The following is a 20,256-nucleotide window of genomic DNA, read 5'->3' as shown; positions in this document are numbered from 1 at the left end:
ACAGGAAAGAAGAGAAAGCTTAGAGCAACTTGTCAGTACAGAAGAAGAATTAAACATAAGAAAACCAACATTAACCACGAAGGAGTTCGAAGGCTGCTTTAATAATGAATGAACTAAAATGTACAACATGGAACATCAATGGTGCAAATGCACCAGCAAAAAGAAATAAAATTTTCCACTATCTACAGAAACTTAAAGAAGATTTAATATGTATTCAAGAAACACATATAAAAGAAAAGGATATTAAATATTTAATAAATAAACAATTGGGAACTGAATTTATAGCCGCAAATGAAAAAAAAATGGAATAGCCTGCTATGTGAAGCCTTACTTAAAACCTCAATTAATTAAGATAAAAATGGTGGATATATAATGATAGAAATTGAGATACAAACAACTAGAGTGCTTTTAGTGGGCCTATATGCTCCTAATGGCAATCAAAAAAGTTTCTATCAAAATTTATTAAATGAAATTTTAGATTTACCATATAAAAATTGGATTATAATGGGAGATTGGAACGGGATTATATCCCCTAGTATAGATAGAAAATCGGCACAAAAAATTAAAAGTACACAAGGAAAATTACCCCAATCTTGTTTTAATTTGATGGAGAATCTAGCATTAGTGGATGCATGGAGACATAAAAATGGTTTAGCTAGAGACTATACCTTTTTCTCAGATAGATTTAAATAATTTTCTAGGATTGATATGATTTGGCTCTCTGTAAATTTGGCAAAAAATATATCAAATGTAAAAATTCTACCAAAGACCCTTTCAGATCATAACCCAGTTCAAATATTAATAAAATTATATCCAAAAGTGTACAGATGGAGGCTTAATGAAACCTTATTAAGAAATAAAGGATATGTGGAAGGTTGTCAAAGGAAATTAATTGAGTTTTTTCAGAGGAATTTAAATAATGAAGTTGAGATATCAGTAGTATGGGATGCGTGTAAGGCATATATGAGAGGCCATCTCATGTATTTAAATGGTATACATAAAAAAAGGTCGCAACTTAAATTGCAAAGAATATTGGTTCAAATAAAAGAAAAGGAATTAGCACTACAAATTAACCCAACAGATGCGAGTATAATCCAACAAATTAAAACATTGCAACAGCACGTTAAAATAATGACCACAGATGAAATAGAGAAAAAAACGTAGATATGTTAAACAAAGAAATTTTGAACATGCTAACAAAACGGGTAGATGGCTAGCCTACAAATTAAGAAAAGAAAAGGAAAAGAAAGTAATAACAAAAATTTGTGAGAATGAAGTTAACAGATAATGACAAGATGAAAAAGGCATTTCATACATTTTATACTAATTTATATTAAAAAAAGGAGACTCCTCTAGATAAAATTGATGAATATTTGACAAAACAGAATTTAACAAGACTAACGAAAATACAAAAAGAAATTTTGAATAACTCCATCTTGACCCAAGAAATTATGGAGGCAATTCAAAAATTAAAAACTGGTAAAGCACCAGGACCGGATGGTTTTAAAGCGGATTACTACAAGCGTTTCCAAGAACAAATTATTTCCCCCTTTAAAGATCTCTTAAATGGGATTTTAATAGAAAAGAAGATACCTAAATCATGGAATGAAGCTAATATAACTTTGATACCAAAAGAAGGTCAAGATCCAGCTTTTTGTAAAAATTATAGACCAATTTCCTTATTAAATAGTGATTACAAAATATTCTCTCTGATTCTTGCAAATAGATTAAAAATGGTACTTCAAGAAATTATTAAAAGAGATCAAAATGGTTTTTTACCACAAAGACAGATAAAAGATAATTTAAGATTTATAGTAAATATAATAGAATATGCACATGTACATGTAGATAAGGAAATAGCACTTCTATTCGTGGATGCAGAGAAAGCCTTTGATAATATACATTGGGATTTTATGTTTAAAACATTAGAGTATATGGATTTTGGAGAATTATTTATAAATGCAATAAAATCAATTTATACCAACCAAAAGGCTAAAATTATAGTAAATCAAGAAACAACTCAAGATTGTTTAACAGAGAGAGGCAGAAGACAGGGATGCCCTCTTTCTCTATTACTATTTATTTTAGTATTAGAGGTTCTAAATGAAGATATTAGAAAAGACAAACGTGTAGAAGGGATAAGGATAAAACAGGAAGAATATAAATTAAGAGCGTTTGCCGATGACTTAATTATTACTATACAAAATCCAATAAACTCTATTACTTATTTAATGGAAAAATTACAGGAATATGGAGAATTGGCGGGATTTAGAATAAACAAAAAACAAAAATGATGAAGTTGAATATGACTCAGATTAATCAAACAAATCTGGAACAAAAAACAGGATTTAAAAGTGTTCAGAAAACCAGATATTTAGGAATTGAGATTGTAGAGAAAAATCAAGATCTATTTCAAAATAATTATATTAAAATATGGAAGGATATTCAGCAAGATTTAATAAGATGGGAAAATTTGAATATATCCCTGATGGGAAGAATTTTCGACAATTAAAATGAATATTTTACCAAGAATTCTCTTTTTATTCCAAAATAAACCAATAAAAATAACAGATAAAACTTTTAAAATTTGGCAAGCAGATTTATCTAAATTTATATGGAAAGGGAAAAAACCGAGAATTAAATACAGATCTCTGCAAGATAGTAAGGAAAGGGGAGGTTTCAGTGTTCCGGATCTGAAATTATATTACGAGGTATGTGGTTTAATTTGGTCAAAAGAATGGAGCACCTTAGAAAATCAAAGATTATTAAAGTTAGAAGGCCATGATTTAAAATTCGGTTGGCATGGTTATATGTGGTATAACAAAATTAAAGCAAATAAATTATTTAATAATCATAGTATTAGAAGATCCATTCTAAGAATTTAGAATAAATATAAAACAATATTAGAACCAAATATTCCATTATGGATATCCCCCCAGGAAGCTTTTGGGAGAAGAGAGAGTAGTACAAATTATAATTGGTTAAAATATAAAGAATTACTAAAATACGAAGAAAATAAATTTACCTTGAAAACAAGGGAAGAATTAGAGAAGAATGGATATCAGTGTCAATGGTTTCAATATATACAATTAAAAGAACAATTCAAAATAGACCAAAAAAACTTTAGATTTTCAAAGGAGCAATCCTGGTGGGATATCCAAATAGAGGGTACCAATGAACATCTAATTACGAAATTATATAAATTTTTATTACAAATTAAAATGGAAGATATCAAATTTTAAAATTGTATGGCAAAATGGGAAGAAAACCTTGGATATAATATTCCATATGAAAATTGGACTAAAATGTGGACAAAAAGTTTAAAGTTTACATTAAGTTACAATTTGAACGAAAACTTTTTTAAAATGATGTATCGTTGGTATATCACTCCAGATATTCTTTCTAAAATGTATAAAAATGTCTCAAACCGTTGTTGGAAATGTAGGGAAAAAAAAGGGTACTCTTTATCATATCTGGTGGACTTGTATAAAAGCTGAAAAGTATTGGTCAGAAATACACAATATTACTCAAAAAATTCTGGGAGTAAACATAGTAAAAACACCAGAAATGTATTTACTGGGACTTATAGATGAAGAACTGGGAAGGACCCACGGAAAGCTTCTATTATATTGGATTACGGCAGCTCTTATAATTTATGCTACACATTGGAAAGAAGAGATCATCCCAACAATTGAAGAATGGTTACTGAAGGTTTTGGACTTAGCCCAAATGGCAAAGTTAACGGACCAATTAAAAGATAAAGATGTAGATAAATTTATGGAAGAATGGTTCCCTTTCTTGAGTTACATAGAAGAATCACAAAATATAAAAATAACTGATACTTAATGTAATAGTAATATAGAAGTGGAATAAGTATACAAAATAGTATAATGGGACAAGAAAATAGTAAATGAATAGTAATAGATTCACTGTGAAGAGATCTGGAAATCGCTGTATGTATTGTTCTATGTGTAATTTTGTAATTAATGTTAGTATATGTTATGTGTTTTATGTATATAAGTTTATTTATAATTATATGGTTATATGTTTGTTTTTTTTAAATAATAAAGTTTGTTTTTTTTTAAAAAAAAGAGAGAAATGTGGAAAATGAAAAAGATTAAAAATTGCCTCCTCCAATCCAGCAGACAAAGTAGTAAAAGATGAAGAAAGAAGCCCACTAGGAATAAGATAATCAGAGATCTTTAAATAAATATGAAGCAAGAAACTTCTCGTCCATTGGGCGAGAAGACATTGAACATCTGTTATACAGAGATAAGAAATTGCTGAGAAACTAAATGAATTATTTGAATTGATCTTCACTGTGGGCACTCTGGGACAGATCTGCACTGGATTTTTCCTACAAGGGAATCTGAAGAATTGAGGCAACTGGAAATGTCAACCAATGAAACAGTTTGAAGAATTAAAAAAAAAGAAATCCACATATCCACCTAAGATTCTTTAACAAAAAAAAAAGAATTAAAAATAAAATAATTCATAAATGATACCACATCCTTTTAAAAGTACATTAATCAAACACTTTCTAAATCATATTGGAACAGTTGTAATCAGACTGGTAGATAGTACCATAACCTCTGGTAGTTAATCCTAGTACAGTTTATCATCTATTTTCCCCAAAACTTATAAAATAGTACAATGTAAGATTTTTATTTTTTTTTTTGCTTGTTGTACCAATAGATTTTAAGGTGTGAGAAGCTAACTGGCTAAAATGTTAATACAATACAGGTAGTCTCTGGGTTAAGAACGCCCAAGTTACAGACGACCCATTGTTAAGAACAGAGGCTATTGTAGCAAAATATGAGTTAAATACACAATGATTCGAGTTAAATACACAATACTCCTTATACACTATTATACAATAACACTGTTCCAGCTTACATACAAATTCGACTTAAGGACAGACCTTGGGAACGGAACTTGTTCTTAAACTGGGACTACCTGTACAGCAAAACAGCTTGAAGACTCCTTTAGTTAAGAACTGTTTTATTCATACTTGGTTTCCATTTTTAGGCATATTAAAAAACTAATTCCCCAAAAATTACCTCCACCAATATAAATGTTTTTGGACAGAAATACTGAAAATGTATATTTAAATGTTATATCTTTCCTTTAGTTTATAGAGTTAGGTATATTATATAAAATGCCTTTTCTTATTATGCTTTTTGTTTCATTTTTTAATGTATTGTTTAAATAAAAAGTAAAAAAAGACCCTAAGCTCTATTCATCATGTCCCAGAACATATTCAGGTAGTCCTCACTCACCGACCAGCAACTCTGTCGCTAAGTGACATGGCCATAAAGTGAAACATCATGTGACCACGCCCAACTTATGATGTCAGTTCTGGCTGCGGTCATGAAGCAAATCACCCACAGATAAGTGCGATGTCATGTGACCACGACTTGTGACTTCCTGCCAGCTTCCCCATTGACTTTGCTTGTTGGAAGCCCGTGTGAAGATTGTAAATGGTGATCACGTGACCATGGGACACTGCAGCCATCATATATGCACACCAGTTGTCAAGCACCCGAATCATGATCACATGACCATGGGGACACTGTGACAGCTGCAAGTTCAAGGACCAGTCGTAAATCTCTTTTTTCAGCACTGTCATAACTTTGAATGGTCACTGAACAAATAGTCCATAAGCGAGGACTACCTGTATGAGCAAAACTGTAGATGCTATCTCTTTCTCTTCTTCAAGGGTGAAGTGGCTTACAAAGATGCCCAATGGGAATCTCAATAACCACTACTATCTCAGTAGTGGGAGCCACCAACCAAACTCACCAGGTGGGGGCCTTGACCCTGTCAGGGAACAGCAGTCACTTTGGGATCAGCTGGATAGAGCTGGGGTCTGCCTATAGCTCATTTTCTTAACCTCTCAAATCCCAGTGGCCTGGGGAAGAGGCTGATGACATAGTAGGGTCTTGCCTGAGTCCCTGTATGCTGTGGACAAAAACTGTATGAACTAGAAAAAAAAATACTACCCCTCCCAACTCCTGCTATAATTGCAAACCCATTTGAAAAGAAACACAAGCTGTCATGAACAGTGAAGTTCCTATTTTAAACACAGCGTTTCAGCACAAAAGTCATATAATACTTTAATGAATCATCCATTTCTCCGGATACTATAATAAATCACAGTGATTCATTATAATATTTAATTTCATTTTGTGACTCACCTAATAGAAACCCATTTACAATAAGAAGTACATAAACAATAGTTTAATATTTAAAAGATGCTTAACTATGATTTTATCAAATACTTTTGACTAAATATTCAAACCCAGTCTTTTTGATTGGGGCCCTAAAGAAATTCCTCCCATTTGTAGCATTTCACACTTTTAATTAGCAATATCTCAACTGCTATGTTTGCTGCATTTTTTTCTGCCATGTACCATATTTATCCAATAGGAAACCCATATTCTTCTCACCCTCTCACCCCTGGTAATCTGTGAATTGGGGAAACCTATATTTGCCAAGAAGAACAGAAACATGCTGTTGAGAACAAGCAGCTGGCAGAATGCCTTTTAGACTTAAATCACTGCTTGGAAGGGGCTAATTGACTTATGAATTTTAAGAGAGAGAGAACTTCTTTCCTTTTTCTATTTCCTTCTTCCTCTTTTTTCATCTCCATCCAGTTTTGTTCCAATTGTTTTCTTTCCTTCCCTTCCCTGTGCAGCTAATCCTTCTTATCATCCCATTCTTCCATATTGTTATTTTCGCTACAACCTTTTGTAGCCTCAGGTACATACATACATACATTCTTATACAGGCATATATACAGACAGAAAATAGAGGGACATGCATACATTTATTGGGGTGTGGAAAATTGCCAAGATTGGCTCCAGATGGATTTATAGACTCTAAGCTGATAAGGCTACACAGCATATTTATCTGTATTGATACTTTTGTTCTGTCTACTTTTCCTTGGGGTGGGACAAGAGAGAGAACAAGAATCTTACATTCAGGATCATTCTTTCAACAGAGTATGATAAATACCTGAACAACATGAATGAATGCCTTTGCAAATGAATGCCTGTGCACATCTTTAGACCTCATGGGTCTAAAACTACGCTTACAAAAGATTAGACAGTTGTGGAGTTCTTGGGGCTCTCTGAACTTGACTTTTTGCTTGCAGATGTTTCATTACCCAACTAGGCAGTATCATCAGTGCAAGTAAGTGTGGGGTTTACTGCCTGTTTATATTTAGTAGCTTGCCCTGCCAGTTTTGGTGGGGGTGTGGTTTCCTCCTTGGTGGTTCCTTGATTAGACTATTATATTGTAACAGTTTCCAGTGTGTGTACACACACCATTTGATAATGTTTTATTCAGTGTTAAATTACTGACTTGTTCCTTGCCTCAGTTGGTGGTATTTTCACACTGTATCAAGAAGGAAGACTTATTTTTATTAAAGAGCTTTTGCCTTCTTTAGATCAAAGAACTTTCAGAAGTATGCACTGCTCAGAAGCAGATGGAATAGCTGCTATAAAACCAGTCTCACCGGAAAGTTTCATTCAGCCAGGGCTGTTCTCTGCACAAGGTCCATTTGGGTTAAATGGTGATAATAACCATGCCAATTAGTATTAACGTGCAAGGAAGACAAACTGCTTTTAGAGGTTTATAGTTGTGTTAAGCCAGAGAACAACTAGTAGCCAACACAATCAGAATACGCAGTGTATGCAGCTGGGGTGTGGGTGGGGGATACAATTCTCTCCAACTCATCACAAACAAAACTTGTCTCTTCTTAGAGGAGTCCATAAAGAACTCAGCAAGTAACAGCTGAAATTTAAAAAACCAGCCAAATAACTGCTCAGTTCCTGATGTCTGGAGATACATATGGAATAGGATGGGGGTTTCTTCTATAAGACGGAACCTTGCACATGCCTAGGCATACACACAAAGTTTTCAAATGTTCTCTCCTGGGGTGGAAAATAGTAGATTCCACCTCAGCAATGGAGCTAGAGATGGGTAGGATAGAGTGCTGGGTGACTGATTTCTTTAAAAAATTAAAAATGGTTTATTTAGTCTCTTTATGGTAAAAATACCTGATAAAAATAAAGTAACCGGAACATAACCTGAAGTAAAGGCACAATTTTCAATTCTCAAATGCTGAAATGAATAACAAAGCTTTTAAACATATATCTTAACAGGATCACCATATGATTTCTTTCTGTGGAAAGGGAGTTTCACAAACTGTACAACTTAAAGAACTTCTCCCTGCTTACACAATGCAGGGATTTGGCACTGCCAAGAGAACCTCTAATGAAACTGGAATCACAGCAGCCAGGGGTTCTATATGGGAGTAACCATTATTTTATTTCTCAAAATCTATCAACCACTCAGCTCATAGGACTGTGAATAGTTTACAACAGTAGGAATAAAAATATAGAACTCAATCACTTCAAGCTTGACAATAAACATAAGTAACTATAACATGGAAGTCCATCCATAATAAATCAACATCCAACAAACACCTGATGTAATAGGTCTATGTATATTCAAGGCAGTGTATATATCTTCACTGCCTTGAGAATTACCAGCAGGAAGGATGCAAGGTGTAAGGTCCAGAGACAACATGTCGCAAAGGATGGGAACCACTATGGAGAAGGACTATATTTGGGCCCACATACCCCTGAGGTGAGTAGAAACAGGACCTAAGCCCGCCTTTCATACATGCACACACAGACCAAGTTGATTCTACCTGAAGGAATCTTGGAACCAAATCATTTAGAGCTTTATAAGTCAAAACCAGCATTTTGAATTGGACTTAAAAATCATCAGTAACCAATGAAGTGAACATCTGAAAATAGGTGTTATACAGAAGGTACAGTGTGCAACATGCCAACATTCAGGATGCTGCATTTTATATCAGTTGTCTTCAAGGCACTCCCACACAGATATTCTAATCCAAAGTTGTTCAGGGTCCTGCATGTTACTGCCAAACTTTGAAACAATCCAGTAGCAAATTAATAGACAGTGTCATTCTTTTAATGCCAATATTAGATAGCAAGCCTGGCAACCGTACAACAGCCCTGCTATCTTGTTTTCCATTAGCTGCAGCTTCTGAACTCTTTATAAGGGCAGCTGCATAGCTCACTTTGGCTAAACTTTCCCAAGCCCAGGAATGGCTGTAGCTGACACACTCCTTGTGCTTCCAATGACCAGGATGGTTCTATGAATGTTTAAGCTACATACCTGTTCTCAATCCAGAACCATTCTTCATCTTATCAGGATTTAGTCCCAGATTACTGAACCCCATCTAGTTCCACATCCAGACAGTTGCCTAGGATTTCCATAATCTCTCTTGATTCAGAGAAATAGAGGTACCTATTATTAGCATACTAACACATTCCTACCGCCAACTGCTTCATAACAATATTAAACTGTTGCCCAAGTCTTGAAAGCAATCTAATAAGGTATCACATTAAAAAAAAAATGTATCCCTCTCATTCTGGCAAAAAATTTCCATCAGGACAACGAAACTACTGTATTTATCGGCGTATAACACGCACCTTTTCCCCTAAAATTTGGGGCTGAAATCCTAGCTGCGTGTTATACGCCAATATGCCCTGCAGCTTCTCACTTCAAGCGGCAGGGCTGGGAGAGCAAAGCGCCGGTGGCTGGGAAAGCATCTCTTTTTTGGCAGCTGCCACAACCCAGTGCTGCCGCTCCACATGGCCGCAGAGGGAAGCGCAGAGCCTGTGCCGCACCGCCCCAGCGAGGGGATCGGCGCTCCCCTGAAGGCTGCACTGCACCGTTGGGAGCAGAGGAGAGTCCAGAGACATGAGTTCTCCAGCACTCAGTGTCAGAGCAAAGCACAAAGAGTAGATCCCCAGCGGCTCCTCGGTTTGCTAAAACGGGGCAGGGGGAGGAAGCCACGTGCCACCCATTCCCTGGGCCTCTGACTTTGCAAACCAGCTGCTGTCCCAAGTGCACTGTGCCTGGAGGAGGAAGAGTTAAGCACCAGTGTGTGTGTGTGTGTGTGTGTGTGTGTGTGTGTGTGTGCATGCGTTTGTACAGTTTTTATTCCTCCCCTGCCACTCGGTGATTTTGAGATTTTGAGAGACTTCCGAGACAGTGGAGGAGAAATGGGCTTGGAAGCTCCCGGGCAGAGTGGGGTGCCTCCTTCCGCGCCGAGACTCTGACTTTGCCTGGGCTGAGGGACTGCGCAGTCCGGAGAGGTGAGTGTTGCATACCGCACCAGCAAGGCTGCTGGAGAACTTGGGTCCCTGGACTCTCCTGTGGACAAACACGCACATGCGCACACACACACGCATGTGACGCTCACCTCTCCAGACTGCGCAGTCCTACACAAAGCCAGAAGCTTGGTGTGAAGGGAGGTGCCCCACTCTGCCCAGGAGCTCTTGGCTTTCCTGTTCCAAGCCCGTTTCTCCTCTGTCCTCAGGAGTCTCTCAAAGTCACGGAGTGGCAGGGGAGGAATAAAAACCACACAAAACCATGCACACACACACACTGGCGCTTAACTCTTCCTCCTCCAGGCACAGCGCGCTCGGGACAGCGGCTGGTTTGCAAAGTCAGAGGCCCAGGGAATGGGTGGCGCGTGGCCTCCTGCCCCCCCCCTCCGTTTTAGCAAACCGAGGAGCCACTGGGGATCTGCTCTTTGTGCTTTGCTCTGACACTGAGTGCTGGAGAACTCGCGTCTCTGGACTCTCCCAACGGCGCGGTGCAGCCCTCAGGGGGAGAGGGCTGCCTGTCTGTGCCAAAGTTTCTCCTGACGGGAAGGAGGGAGGAGCAGGCAAGACCGCAGGGAGCCGGAGGAGAGGCTGCGTCTTCTGTGCTCACTGGCCCCAGGGTGATCCAAGAGGGGTCGGGCGCAGCTCTTGGTGGGCGGCCAGGGGGCATTGGGCAGCATGCCGCGGGCTCCGCACCTCCCTCTGTGGCCATCTGGAGCAGCAGCGCTGGGTTGCGGTGGCTGCCAAAAAAGAAATGCTTTGCTCTGACATACTGAGTGCTGGGCCACAGGGGTGATGTCACTAAAGACTGCAAAAAGAGGAGGCATACCCTAATCATAAATTACTGTACCCCCAATCCACTCAGACCACCAGGGATTTTTAACCCCTACTGGTTCACCAGAGATCTTGCCTGCCTGCCTGCTGCAGACAGGTAAGCAGGAAGGGAGGGAATAAGTACCAGTATGGTAATAAACAGATTACCATTACCACACACTACACACAGCTAACGAACACTAATGGTACACACACACTACACACAGCCAGCCTACAACATACAAAAGAGGTACTTTTTCTTTCATATTACGTATTTACCTTCTAAGTGGTATACGTATTAATAAACAAAAAGTTCAGAGCTCCCTTTATTTTGCTTCCAAGTCATTTATTTTAAATTTAAGTTTTTTCACTCAAACCTCCTCCTTAAAATTAAGGTGCATGTTATACGCCTGTGGGTGTTATACCCTGATAAATATGGTAATTTATTCTCAAAATCAGATGAGAACCTAGAATGAAGTATTTTTTTTAGATTTTTTTTTTAATCTCGCCCTTATTATTTTTATAAATAACTCAAGGCAGCGAACATATCTAATACTTCTTTCTCCTCCAGTTTTCCCTAGGAGGTGAGTTGGGCTGAGAGAGAGGGACTGGCCCAAAGTCACCCAGCTGGCTTTCATGCCTAAGGTGGGACTAGAACTCACCTCCTGGTTTCTAGCCTGGTACCTTCACCACTAGACCAAACTGGTTCTCCTTTCAACACATTTATTTCAACATTATTTCAACAACAACAAATCCTACAAGAATGCGTGGAGCTAGACCGTGCATTTTGTTGACTATTTCCCTTCCAAATCCAAAAAAGATGTAGCAAGGATATGTTGGACAGGAAAGATCTTTCAGAACTTTATCCCAATCCACGATTTTTCACACAAGCTTATAGTTGAGCACAGGAACAATATATATATATATATATACCCAGAACACATGAAAATTGCTTGGTTAGGGCTTCATTTTTAGAGTATTCAAGAAATGTTAGACCTACAAGAAACAGACCATTTACTTTTTATTGTACCAAATGTAAATAACATGATTTACATAATTTAATCACAGTTTTTTAGTGCAGAAAGCCAGACATACTAAGAAGGTTGAAAAGTTGGGCGTTCATGTGAGGAAAATGCCATAACAGGTCCATGTTTAGAGGCTGTATCTAAATACTGGCAACTTATTTATTGGGCTTGAACAATGACATCTAAGTAAAATAGTTAAGATTAGCAAAGTATTTCTGGACACTTTGCAAAGAGTAGGGTGGGAGCACTGTCCAGAAACAAGAGGTCTGACAAAATTCTCAGGGAGATATTTGCTCCCATATAATACTTAATTCATAAGATATGCTAAATTATATGAGCTTTCTACTGCAGAGTACCTGAATTTTTTCTAGGGTTGTACTGCATACAATAAGTATCAAATGTCATTCAGGGTCTGCAGACAGGAGACATCTCCAGTGACTGGAATGGGAGGGGAAAAACAGAAAAAATAGGAATCATAGATGTTGATTACAGCACATGGGTTTCTATTATGTAAGGCTCTGGGAAGAAACACCATACTGAGGGAAAGTAAGAAGTGAAGCTTTGGTACTTTTTTTTTTGGAAATCAATCCAGCATTGCCATTCTATCAGACCAAAAGAGGTCTACTTGCTTGTGTTTCTAACCAGTGCCAGCCTGGGGTGGCATTGTCTCTTCCTAAAAAGAATTTAAGTACTTGCAAACCCTCATTTTACTCATTGCACTAGCATACTTCCAACTGGGATAATCTCCATTAAACCATCTGTATGTCTATCTTTGCTCAGCCTGCACCTGCTGGGCTCCCTATAACACTGCAGCATCTGTGAACCTATATGCCTGAATATAGTCCCCATCCTAATTAACTCAAAAATTTCAGCCCAAGCCCTGACAAAACAGATGTAACAAAATGTCTCAAACATACTAAGCCAGATTGGAGATAACATATTCTGCAACACTTTCTATCAAATCAATATTATGTCCTCCCATCTGGCAAGCATCAAACATTTCCTTGTGCTCAAAAAATAGTTGAATAGTAGAGTGAAAACTAAAGCAACCTGGACAGACAGTAGATACCAAAAGAACTGTTTGCAATTCTTGTGTTGTATCCCTTTGCTAATTATTTCAATTTAAATTCTAACATAACAGCCAGGACAGATATCTAAGCAACAAAGATTACAGCAATGCTGTAATGTGTAAGAGTTGATTCTCCTTTGATAAATATTCAGAAGTCCATTATGTAAAAAGCCAGTTGCAAGCCTCTCCATTATCAATGAAGAGACCTGCCTTCTCAATGAATCACAAAACACCTGTTAGGAAAAAAAAATGAGAATGTCTTGGTCCTAATATACACATGGAAATATTGGATCCAAATCAATAATAGGTTTGGTTGCTAAAATTCTTGTAACCACATCCCATTCCTCTCAATAATTCTTGCTAATGAGAATCCTGTGAGAATTGTGCTTGGGGAAAAGAAATCACTTACACTTTTAGTCAGCTGCCAAAGAGCCTGATCTAATAAGGTTAAGAATAAATAGGCTGAATTCAATACTTAGGATGTTAATTCTTTAATTCATTTACTTTACACTGGTAAAATTACATTTACTTTAACTGGTGCAGAACAAGGCAAGCATCTTAATTCAGAATGTATAGCAAAGAACTATCCATTCTTAAATAATGTATTCTGCATAATTGCCTCATCACTCTGGACTAAGAAAAAATATTTATGACAGCTTATAAATAATACAGAGATTTTCAGGCATAATGCCAAGCTATGGTCTGATATTACACAAGAAAGCTATGTTCCCTCAACCTTTCTCTTGACCCAAGTCAATTAATAGCTCCTTCTATATAGCAAACTGTTTACATTCAAACTAGCAAAAGATATGCCCTCCAAACCAGCATTGCAAGCTGGTTTCTAATAAGGGTTCAAACTATTACTTGAGCTGGGAAAAATTAACTCAACTGGAGGTTGCATGTATTTCTCATTCCAAAACTGCTTGGAGTCTGAATGCTTTGGTGCCGATAAACAATAAATAAGAACCAGAAAACACGGTACAACTTTATCATTTGCTTTAACCAATAAATCTGCACTGCCATGCATTCATGCCACCAAATATGCCAAGTTATTAGAAAGAAGATATTTATAATATTCCATGAATAAACCCAGATTCAAAGCCATCTGTTATCTTCTAAAAAAAAGGATGCAAAATGATGTCTGAGAGTGGGGGAATCAGTTCAAGCATCTAAAGAATTTTTCTTTAATTACTTGTTTATTTTGCAAGATTATATTTGCAAATGGTAGTTTACCAGAGAGTAGTTTACAAGAGAGTCAAGTGAAACTTGTGAAAGACAAAGATTAAATGTAGACCTACCAGACAGAACAGTTACGCGCTGCTGGAGCCTGCAGAGCAATATTAAGATGCTGCACAGATAGGAAACTCACCAGAGAGCAACTTAATCTGCCTAAATATTTTCACTATGTGCATGGCACTCAGCTTTCATTCAAGGCACGGGAACTCAGACTATTTCTGGAGGAGTTTTTGGACATTAAAGCACAAAATAATGTTTTTATGTCCATCATTCTCTCTCTTATTTCCCAGCTTCAGGATACAGTATCTGAAAGTTATTACTGCAACAGAATGGGAGGAAGAAGAGTAAAAAGAAACAGAAATCTTAGCAGAAAGAGAAAACGGCCCTATTTGTACAGGTAGTCCCTGGATTAAGAATGCCTGGGTTACAGATAACCCATAGTTAAGAACGGAGCCTACTGGAACAAAATTGGAGTTAAATACACAATGATTCAAGTTAAATACACAATGTTTTGAGTCCATTACACAATATTACTTATACAGTATTATACAATAATATTGTTCCGGCTTACATACAAATTCAACTTAAGGACGGGCCTTGGGAACGGAACTCGTTCTCAAACTGGAGACTACCTGTATATGTGTGTTTGTGTGTATATGAGCATGCACTTGTGTACATATAATAACTGATCATAATGGGCAGACAACAGTAATTTTGAGATTCTAAATACAATACAGGAAACTGGAAGATATAAGCCAGAATGCAAACCTCAGTGTTCTGGGGGGAAAAGTGGATAGTTTGAGAGCAAAGTTATATAGGCTTCAATCTTTACCACATTTACTGAAAATCACAGTGGACTCAATTGGAAATCTTATTTTCTCATTCCCAGTGAATCTGTTAGGGAAACTCTTTTTACAAAAGCACACCCAGCTATTCAGTGGGAGAATTGCACAATGAGGAAAATATTTAGTGATCTAAACCAGGGAAGGACCACTTTGAGGGATGGTCATGGATTCCATTTAACTACTGGTACTGCTGCTGCTGCTGCTGCTTCTCCTCTTTCTTCTTTTTTTAACAAAGCAAGGGCCACAGTATACAGAATAATGAAGTAAAGTAGGAAGACTGGGAAGGCTGTAACACATGGGAGATGCTCCTTTTTTTTCCTGTGTTGGGGGAGGTTTGGATTTTTTTTTTTAATATTAGATCCATTTTATTGTTTGTTACAATTTATATATTTTCTGTTTCAAAACAGCAGTAAATCACGTTGCTAGTTTTCAGCTGTTGTGGTCATATGAGCTCTGAAGACCATAAAGGAAAGAGACCACATGCAACGTTTTGGACCAGGTTGCCTAATTTTAGTCTAAAACTTTTTTTAAAAAAAGTATTTGTATGCAGGGCTGACTGATCTATGCAGTTAAAGGCATTTAGGCCTGACCTCATTTTCTTCCTAAAAGTTCCAATGCCCCAATCTAGAAGGTCACACAACAGGTTTTCCAATTCCACTCCTTTTAGATGTGGTCCCTCATGACATGCAACAAGTTACCATCCCTCCCTGATAAACTTGCATGAAACTTCAGAGAAAACACAATCTGAGGTGTTGCCTGACAGAAATTCTAGTTAATGCATTCAGTAGCCCCTTTTCTACATAAAGAAGAACTGCCCAGACCACAGTTAGCATCATGAGTTTATATTTCAAACTGGGGAGAAAAAAGAGTTAACTGGCTGTTTTAGCAGCAATCAGGACTTACCTTGATAAATTATATAAAATTGAGCCAACTTTCACACATCCTTTCCTATTCAAAGCACTTTTTGTCTTTCTCCTCTGCCTTCAGTAGATTGCTTCCTCAGTCTTAGGCACTTCATCTCAAAGTATGCATGCACCCTAGGCCTTGAATAATAATTCTGAAATACTCAACCCAATCCTTCTTTCTATTAGTTTAGAGCCAACCAGCATCTGAGCATAGAGGATTCTTTGATTCTACTACCAATTTTTATATGCTGTTAAAGCTGCAACATTAAAGGTGGCAAATGCATCACAAAGCCCAGCAAAGACAGCCTTATAGAACTGTATTATTACAGATTATTATTGCTTTCCCAGAACATTTAACCTACTGTTTCCATAAAGACACATTTTCTTCCGTCTCTGGCTTAAAAATATTATCTTATGAATTATAAGTACAATATCTGGGAGGTACAGGCTATAATTAATGCCTGCTTGCCTTTCCTTGCTGGATCAAACAGCTGAATTTCAAACTGAAATTCAGTAAGAAAACCTTCAGTGGTATAAGAATTCTGGAGAAATAGGCCTAGACACAATTTAATAAAACAATACTTCCTTTAAATAATTAACCAGGCTATGGCATTTCTTAATATTACCAAGGCTTTCTTCCTGTTTCACCATTATTACTCTGTGTCACCTATCCTCCAGAAGTATGCTGTTCATAGTAATAATCCAGTCAGGAGTACAGACACAAAGCTTAAGATGCACACTGTACCCTCAAGGAAAACTGTATTTATTGCTTCAGGTTTGTTTCTTCCCTGACATCTGCATGATTTACCTACCATCTTCAACTGCAATGATTTTAGCAATAATATCAGATAAAGTTTTTAAAAAATGTTTATCCTTCTTATCCCTAATTATTATGTTTAGTACTTGATTGTTACCAAATAACAGTCACATGTCAAAGTAAATTCCTGACAAACTTTACAATAGGAATATGAAGAGGGTAATCTCTAGATAAACTACAGTAGACAAGCAAAGACCTCAGACTGTCACTTGATTAACCACAATAGCAAAAACAAAAACAAAAAAAACCCCTCCATTAACACCTTAAATTACACTGCTAAAATCAAGATAGCCTGGAGTAAACATGAGTTAATTTCTGCATAGAAAGAATGAAATTAGTTCAGATACTAAAACAGAATTCTTGGGGTCAATTTCTTTTAAAGTATGCTATGTATTTTTTCTATGCAGCTTCAACTGGTGCATCTCAAGTTTGGAGTAAAATGAAGGGGATCCCAAGCCCAAAATTTACACATACCTGCTTTAGTAAAATGTGTTAATATACACTGGAATACTAGTAAAACAGGACCAATGAACATATTTGCTAAAATTCATTTGGAAACTGCCAGCATACAATGAGCAGTCCTACTTCAACTGCTGAAGTATAAGAAGCATCTAATCTTTCTTGCACTCAAGTAGCAGTATTAAGAGAGTTGCTTTTCCAAGGTAGTCTAATAAGCCTTTTCAAGCTTTCATCACTTCATTATTAATGTAAATACTGCTGGGCTGGAGGAGAAGAGCTATTTAAGTTACTGCCTTATACAGGAAAAGAGGAGAATTAGGAAGGAAGCACTACAGTTAGCCAAAGCTAAAACTCAACAGGATACTATACCTACAAGTGCAGTGTGTAGACAGCCTGATAAATTTGAATTGAGGCTGAGGTAATTTCCACTGAAAAGTGTCATTAATATTCCACCACAATGGCTCTACCACCTATTTGTAGCTCAAGCGACTAGCACCATTCAGTATAAGACTGACCTACTGAAAAGTATAAAGTTAAACTTCCAGGAAAAAAAAAGGAAGAGAAAGAAGCTGAAAACAATAGATTATGCGCTTAAAATTTAAATCAATAGTTGTTTCACAATGTTACTTTGTTTAAGAATGAAGCAAAATTCATACTGTGCTTTTTGTTAGTGACACCTACCAGATAAATTCTGTAAGCATCAATCCTCCTGATTGGCCCCCAGCACTTGTCTGTGTCATTATATTTTGCCCCATCTTCCACACTGCATGAATGATTGCTAGTCACAGTACTGACAAAAAGAAGCAAAGCAGATTATTAATATTCCTCTGAACATGTGAAGAGACCCTTACTCATACATATACACCTCTATCGTATGTCCAGGAAACAGTTGGGGATCAATAAAAGCTTTTTAAGCAGCAGATGATATAGCTAGTGTGACAAGCACAACTGTTTCTTAACCAGTCGGATACAGTAATGGTTCTCCATGCCAATATGTTCTATGTGGGCTGCCCCTAGACAGTATTCAGAAGACGTAATTCATGCCACAGTTAGGCTACTAACTGGTACATTTTGCTTGCCTTGAAATGACTGCATAAATTGCCAACTGTTTTTCAGACTGAATTCAAAGTGTTAGTTGTCACGTTCAAAATCCTAAATAGCTTTGGGCCTACCTGAGAAACTATCTGATCTGTGAATAAATTTTGCCTTGAAAACTGGGATACAAATTGAAGTATATCAATATAAAGTCAAAACCATCAGTATGAAATAATTACATCATCCTCTAGCTTTTCAGTAAGAAATTCTCATGTACACAATATTGTTACCAAAAGCATACTTACCAAGTCACTTGCATGAGAGAAACTGGGACAGCGGCTGCATAGATTGCCAGATCACCATATAAATAGATGATTATACAGAAGTAAAACAAATTAACTCCCACTACAAAGGAAAAAAATGAAATAAAAGTAAACCATTGCAATTTACATAATTGTATCACATTACCTTTTTAAAAAAATGTTTAATATTTAGTCACCTCTTGCTGAAAGTTATTTTTTTAAAACCCATGGATGCTGAAATGGAATGGACCCAAATCACTGCTTGAAAAAATCTGATCCATGGATCATGGGAATTAAACCATATATACAAAAATCCGGTACCGCATCTAGCATATTAAAAATCTGTAATGTTGTTTTATATAATTAAATATTGCAAAATGTTACATGAAATACAAGGCTCTCACCATGGCAAATCTCCAGCAGAAATGAAAGTCCGTCCTTCCTTCCTTCCTTCCTTCCTTCCTTCCTTCCTTCCTTCCTTCCTTCCTTCCTTCCTTCCTTCCTTCCTTCCTTCCTCTCTCTCTCCCTCTCTCTATCTACCTATCTACCTATACAGTGGGGCAAAAAAGTATTTAGTCAGCCACCAATTGTGCAAGTTCTCCCACTTAAAAAGATGAGGGAAGCCTGTAATTTTCATCATAGGTATACCTCAACTATGAGAGACAAAATGGGGGGGAAAATCCAGAAAATCACATTGTCTGATTTTTAAAGAATTTATTTGCAAATCATGATGGAAAATAAGTATTTGGTCAATATCAAAAGTTCATCTCAATACTTTGTTATATATCCTTTGTTGGCAATGACAGAGGTCAAACGTTTTCTGTAAGTCTTCACAAGGTTTTCACACACTGTTGCTGGTATTTTGGCCCATTCCTCCATGCAGATCTCCTCTAGAGCAGTGATGTTTGGGGGCTGTCGCTGGGCAACACAAACTTTCAACTCCCTCCAAAGGTTTTCCATGAGGTTGAGATCTGGAGACTGGCTAGGCCACTCCAGGACCTTGAAATGCTTCTTACGAAACCACTCCTTCGTTGCCCGGGCGGTGTGTTTGGGATCATTGTCATGCTGAAAGACCCAGCCATGTTTCATCTTCAGTGCCCTTGCTGATGGAAGGAGGTGTTCACTCAAAATCTCACGATACATGGCCCCATTCATTCTTTCCTTTACACGGATCAGTCGTCCTGGTCCCTTTGCAGAAAAACAGCCCCAAAGCATGATGTTTCCACCCCCATGCTTCACAGTAGGTATGGTGTTCTTTGGATGCAACTCAGCATTCTCTCTCCTCCAAACACGACAAGTTGAGTTTAGACCAAAACATTCTACTTTGGTTTCATCTGACCATATGACATTCTCCCAATCCTCTTCTGGATCATCCAAATGCTCTCTAGCAAACTTCAGACGGGCCCGGACATGTACTGGCTTAAGCAGGGGGACACATCTGGCACTGCAGGATTTGAGTCCCTGGCAGCGTAGTGTGTTACTGATGGTAGCCTTTGTTACTTTGGTCCCAGCTCTCTGCAGGTCATTCACCAGGTCCCC

The 20,256-nt window shown here is 37.3% G+C and overlaps 1 protein-coding gene across 2 annotated transcripts in view; it reads right to left on the bottom strand.

Annotated features, from left to right (window-relative positions):
- The window catches only part of SLC38A12 (solute carrier family 38 member 12), a 92,562-nt gene that overhangs the window by 38,543 nt on the left and 33,763 nt on the right, over positions 1-20,256 (bottom strand). For both annotated transcript variants that reach the window (XM_088133302.1, XM_088133303.1), the window contains exons 7-8: positions 18,721-18,820; positions 18,062-18,170 (exon numbers count right to left, since the gene is read on the bottom strand). In XM_088133302.1, coding sequence (XP_087989428.1) covers positions 18,062-18,170; positions 18,721-18,820 — 209 coding nt within the window. The remainder of the gene's footprint in view (positions 1-18,061; positions 18,171-18,720; positions 18,821-20,256) is intronic.

Source organism: Python bivittatus, unplaced genomic scaffold (genome assembly GCF_059951505.1).
Source record: "Python bivittatus isolate LINGU-HERP-01145 unplaced genomic scaffold, Pbiv_v1 ctg000080_np1212, whole genome shotgun sequence".
NCBI classification, from domain to species: domain Eukaryota; kingdom Metazoa; phylum Chordata; class Lepidosauria; order Squamata; family Pythonidae; genus Python; species Python bivittatus.
The sequence above is the reverse complement of the archived record's forward strand: the minus strand, read 5'-3'. Positions and strand labels throughout refer to the sequence as shown.